Below are 6,000 nucleotides of genomic sequence, written 5' to 3'. Positions count from 1 at the left end.
CTATTTGTGGGGATATAGGTACATTAAGGAACTGTTGGTGGAGTTGTGAACTGGTCCAATCATTCTGGAGAACAAAAGGAACTATGCCAAAAGGTTTATAAAACTATACATACCCTTTGGCCCAGCAATACCACTACTAGGTCTGTATCCAAAAGAGATAAAAGAAAAAGAAAATATTTATAGCAACTCTTTTTGTGGTGGCAAAAAAATGGAAACAGAGGAGATGTCCATCACTTGGGGAATGGCTGAACAAGTTGTGGTATATGATTGTCAGTAACAGCAATGTTAAAAGGCTATCACTTGTAAAAGACTTAGTTATTCTGATCAATACAATGATCTAAGACAATTTGAAAGGACTTGGGTTGAAAATTGCTATCTACTTCCACAGAGAGAACTGATGAACTCTAAGGGCAAACTGAAGTATGATTTTCTCATTTTATTTTTTTGCTTTTTTTATTTTGGTAACATGACTAACCTGGAAATATGTTTTATATGATTTCACATGTATAATGTGTATCACTGCTTGCCTTCTCAGTGGGGTAGGGGAGGGATTTGTGGGAGGGAGAGAATTTTAAAAAAAGTTGAAAATAAATAAAAGATCAAAACAACAAAGAAACAAGCATTAGAACCCCAAAATGTTTATCCTTTAGATATGGGCAAAAAAAAAGTGTTCTCTTGTTTATCAAATAAAGAAAACTCACATTTTTCTATTTAAAAAAAAAAAGAAAAATTGATTTAATTTCTATACCATACTTGAGAAAGTCTCTTTTGGGTAAATGAATAAAATAGATCTTGTCCACTTCCCACTGATGTCTTTAAAATTTATTTTTTATTGATATCTTATGTTTTACTTCCCCTTCATTTTCCAATATACTCTCTCACCTCTCTCAGAGGATAATGAAAACAGTTCAGAAAACTAACCAACACATCATCTAATCTGACATAGACAGTTTTCCACATCCATAGTACCTATCACTGCAATGAAAGGATCCAGGTACATTCTGTTCTTTTGGGGCCCAGCTTCATCATCATTTCACAACATTCACTTGATTTGGTTCTTTCCAATGATATCGCTATAGTTATAGTGTAGACTGTTTTTGTGGCTCTGCTAACTTCGCTTTTTACCATAAAATAGAAATCTTTCCCTGCTTTTCTGTTTTTTTTTTCACATTCATCATTTCTTCCAGTGTAGCAATAGTCCACACCCACTTGAAACATATACTTTGTTTTCTGTTCTTCCCTGCTACAAAAAGTGATGCTAATATTTTTGGTATATATGGAAACTTTTTACCATTTACTGCCTTGATGCCTTTTACTGAGATCTCTGGGTTAAAAAGTGTGCACAATTAAATTTCTTTCTTAGCAGATCTGAGACACTGATAGGTTTTTTATTGAACACTTTTATTCATTAAGTACAGAATTTACATTTTTACAGTCTTTTGGGAATAGCTAAATAATTTCAATTAAGGGTAGATTTTAAGAAAAAACAAACCCCAGTATTTAGTTTTTCTCTCACTGAAGAAAAGGATTTCAAATGCCTGAGAACAGAGATTTCTTTATGATATCTGCTATCTTCTGCCTCACATATTTTGTCAGTATTTCTACATATGAATAAGTGCAGGAAATGTTTTCATTCTTAATCTTTCAACCTCTGCCTGTAAAATTGAAATTAGTTCATACTGCTCTTTTGAAATATCTATTAGCTTTTGTTGTTGTAATGTAGCCTCGTAACGTTCCCTGGAAATCTTTTCACAAGTCAGCTTAACCCCTGTTTAAAAACAACAACAGAAAAGTGGGATTACTGTCTAAAATATTGAAGAAATGTCATTTGTTATGACTGGATTAATAAAATTTTTAACTATATCAAGAATTTTGTGAACTGCTATAACAAAATGGTAAACTGCTGTGCAGCTTTTAAATCTGCCAACCAACTTTTTAACTATAGAAAGGTAATTTTGGGGGCAGTTAGGTGGTGCAGTGGATAAAGCACTGGTCCTGGATTCAGGAAGACCTGAGTCTGGCCTCAGACACTACTTACTAGCTGTGTGACCCTGGGCAAGTCACTTAACCTTCATTGCCCCACCAAAAAAAAAAAAAAGAAAAGAAAAGAAAAGAAAAGAAAAGAAAAAGAAAAGAAAGAAGGTTAATTTTATCATATCCCCTGGTTGGCAAAAATTGGCTTACCAATTGATTGACAGATGTGTTTTCTTTCAGCAATACACACCAACTCTTCATGTAGATTGCAGCTTAGAGCATAATTTGCTAAATCTTTTAGATTGTTGACTTTTCTCAGTTTCTTGAGTAACTGTTTTTGGGCTTCTACATCTTTTTTGTGAGTCTAAAAATTTTATAATGACAACATCATCCCCCCACCCAAGAAAACATGTTTGAAAAAGATGTTGTAACTTATGTGAGAATACTATTACAAAGCTTAACTATATTCTTATATATGTATGTATGTGTGTGTGTGTGTGTGTATATATACATATATATAAAATATATAAATTATCATTGACATAATATCAATCAAAATGCTCTGTATAACCCTGGAACTTGAAGCAATAAGAGTTCATATGACCCTGCAAGCTACTGTCCTGTGTCTCTTTTTTCTTTTCACTGCAAAATTTCTAGAAAGTTGCCCACACTACTTTCTACACTTATTTCCCAACCACTTTCATTCTTGTTCTCTTCCCTCTTCTCCCACCTCTACTCAAAAGGTTGCTAATAATCACTTTTCTTGTTCATTGTACTCCTTGACCTCTCTTCAACTTTTGACCCTGCTGATTAGCCTCTTTTGGATACTGCTGCTTCCTTTGGTATCTGTGATGTTTCTTTTTCTGCTTCTCTCCTCTTTTGTTCTGTCTCCCTGAAAGCATGGTTTATACTTTACCCCTTGGTCTTCTCTGTTCCCATAGGTTCAATTATGAACTCTATGCAGATTAGCAGACCTAATCTCTTCTGTACTCATAATCTCACATTGTCATTTGCCTGCTGGACATTTCCACCTGGATATAATTAATATCTTTAAGGTGGTAGAGAGTTTACTCCACCCCCAACCCACCCTCATTCACATTCCTTCCTAGTCACCCTGATTAGCCTCCTTGCTTTTGGTATTTTCCCCTCTTAGGCCTCCACATAGGAACTGCCAAATAATCTTCCTAAAATGATGTTGCTCCCATGCTAAAAACCAGCAATAATAACCAGAGCCTTCAGCAGCCCCTTTACTGCTTCTAAGACAAACTGAACTCAGGCTGGCATTTAAGGTCTTATCACAAAGACTGCCCTCCATACCTTCTACATTCTAGCTAAATTGGACATGCTACCTTTGGCTTCTGGGGGTTTTTTTCCCCTTATTGGCTTCATGCCTAATTTTCTTCCCAGAATCCTCATCTTTAGTACTTCACTTAGCTGCCTCTTCCATGAAACCTTACTTGCCACAGATTCCCTTGTGGCTATTTATAGGTAATAGATGGAATCTCCACCCCTTCCTACCCCCCACCCCCCACCCCAGTACATGCTCCTTGAAAGCAGGGATGGCTTTGTTTTTTGTCTTTGTCTCCCCAGCAACCAAGGACATTTTACATATTAGGTGCATCATAAATATTGAAGTGAAGTTAGATTCCTCATAATTAAAATTTCTAATTCATCCTGAAACCCATTACAAGTATTAATTTAAGGACATTTCATAATTTGTTTTCTATTTGGTAAGGTTGAATCTTACTTTATCTATAGAAGCAATAGTCTGCTCCATTAGAGAAATCTGGAAGCCAATCATGAGGTCATGATCTTCTTCTTGTAAGTACTAGGAGGAAGAAAGATCATATTAAAACAGATGTAAAGTTCACGTGGTTATTTTGCCTATTTTAATAAGCAGGTTATGGGTCATTCTGCTCTGTATTCAAAAATGCCGTTTGTTTGCCTTGACCTATTTCCACCTTCCTTAGATGTATGTCTAGTAATGGTGATGTGTATTTAACCATTTGCACTTGAATCTGTGTCCCTTGAGTCCTGGCCCTCATTTTCCACCATACTCTACTCTAGGATATCTTTAGAGTCTCAAGAAACTTACCATCTTGCGAGGTCACATGTGAGTGGGATGGGAAATACACCCACTGACCCCATAATCGAGACTCGAGGAGAAGGGAGGTCAAAACACTGATTTTATTTCTTTCGAAAGAAAGGTGCAGCACACTCACTGGGGCAACCAGGAGGTGTGACACACAGAAATATAAAACCAAGCAGTTTTTAATACCCTTTACAGACATCTATTTTAAGTAGGATATGGTAATTAGGTTGAAACTATATGTTCAGCAATAAATCCTTCTCCTAGGTCAGAGTGCTCCAACCTTAGCGGTCCAGCCATAGGTTATTTTGCAAAATTTCCTGTTTCAGCAAACATTCTGTCATGTCTGCATAATATCTCTGTGCAGACCCTATGAAGCAACTTTCAAGCTGATATGCCTATGTTTATCAGGGGGAATAGAAGCTTCCTGTTCTTTGAGAGAGAGAGAGAGAGAGAGAGAGAGAGAGGCAGGCTTCTAAGACCTTGAGATCAGATCACTAGGCCGAGGGGGGGGGGCATTTTCCCTCTCAGTAGAGGGCCATATCCATATATCCCTCTCACACGGATTCTGAAACTCACACCTCAGTACCCCCTGCCCCTGAGGCCCTTCCCTTCCTCTGATTGGAGAGGGTAGACAGTGGGCATTGGAGAACTCCTCCAAGATCCTCCATTTGAGGAGGGGGCAGGATGGCCATCTCATCATTTCCCCTATTGCTATACTCCTCTGGACTTCAACATGCCCCTAGGCCAGATACCTCTCCCCCATCTCCCCTTGACAGTTTCTTTTTATGTGTTGTCTTTGCTCCTAAAGAGTAGGAACTGGCTTTTGCCTATCTTCCCATCCCCAGGGCACATTACAGGGCCTGGGACATAGCAGGTACTTAATATTTATTTATTCACTGAATCTTACTTTCCTCTCACCCCACAAATATAATCAGTTGTCAAATCAAATCGGACTCCTCTCTGTTCACACAACTCCCGCTTTAGCTTATGCCCTCATCACCTCTTGCCTAGACCATTGCCATGGCCTCCTAATTGGTCTTTCAGCTTTCCAATCCATCCTCCTTCACACTAGTTACAAAAGATGGTTTTCCTTAAGTACAGATCTGACCATGTCACTTCCCTACCCAGTAAATTCCAGAAGCCTCCAGGATAAATTAGAGACTCTTCTATTTAGCTTTCAAATCCTTTCACGATCTTGCTCTAACCTTTTTGGCCTCATGTTACATTCCTTACTTTCTCTTATTCTGTGACTGGCCTTATCTGTTCTTCACATATGATACTCCATTTCCTATCTCCACACCTTTACAATAGTTGTTCCCCGCTCCTAGACGACCCTCCCTCTTCATTTTCACATATCAAATACCACCTAATATAAAATGAAGCCAATCTAGCTTTCCTTGCTAAAAGCGTACCTTTTAAACGATGGCGTATTTAACTACTTTGTATTTACTCTATATGTACATATTTACATAGGTATCTGCAGTCTACCTGGTTAGAATAGAAGTTACTTTTGAGTAGAGGTTGTTTCATTTACCGTATTTGTATCAGCCTGGCATATAGTAGGCACTTCATAAATACTTGCTGATTGATAATTATAGACTCAAAAAATTTTTTATAAAATGCTACTGGCTCCATGTGAATAATTTTTTAAAGTGATCTGTATTCAAAAGAGTAACTTACCATCTGATGAGCTCTTGAAAAAAACAGCATCTGAACATCCCAAGCCTTTTGGTTTAGATCTTCCATTTCCATCTCCATTTTTTTATGTTCCCATTCAATCTGGAATATTCCTTTGTGATAATTTTTATTTTCTACCATGTTGGTGACTTTCTTTTGTCCTTGGGCCTTGCAAAAAAAAAATCACACATCCTAATGTTTAGATTATACAATTTTGCACATCATAGAAATGATTATACTGTTATAAAAATGTCACT

General features: G+C 37.2%; 1 protein-coding gene across 1 annotated transcript in view; it reads right to left on the bottom strand.

The window, feature by feature from the left end:
• Window positions 1–1,601: 1,601 nt before the first annotated feature.
• LOC122738364 (cilia- and flagella-associated protein 43-like) overlaps window positions 1,602–6,000 on the bottom strand; it is a 123,070-nt gene continuing 118,671 nt past the window's right edge. The window contains exons 37-40 of the mRNA XM_043980409.1: window positions 5,747–5,911; window positions 3,722–3,802; window positions 2,185–2,338; window positions 1,602–1,768 (exon numbers count right to left, since the gene is read on the bottom strand). Of these exons, the coding sequence (XP_043836344.1) occupies window positions 1,602–1,768; window positions 2,185–2,338; window positions 3,722–3,802; window positions 5,747–5,911 (567 nt within the window). The remainder of the gene's footprint in view (window positions 1,769–2,184; window positions 2,339–3,721; window positions 3,803–5,746; window positions 5,912–6,000) is intronic.

The sequence above is a fragment of the Dromiciops gliroides genome, chromosome 2, assembly GCF_019393635.1.
Source record: "Dromiciops gliroides isolate mDroGli1 chromosome 2, mDroGli1.pri, whole genome shotgun sequence".
Classification (NCBI taxonomy): domain Eukaryota; kingdom Metazoa; phylum Chordata; class Mammalia; order Microbiotheria; family Microbiotheriidae; genus Dromiciops; species Dromiciops gliroides.
Note: the sequence above shows the minus strand (reverse complement) of the source record. Positions and strands in the feature narration are given on the sequence as shown.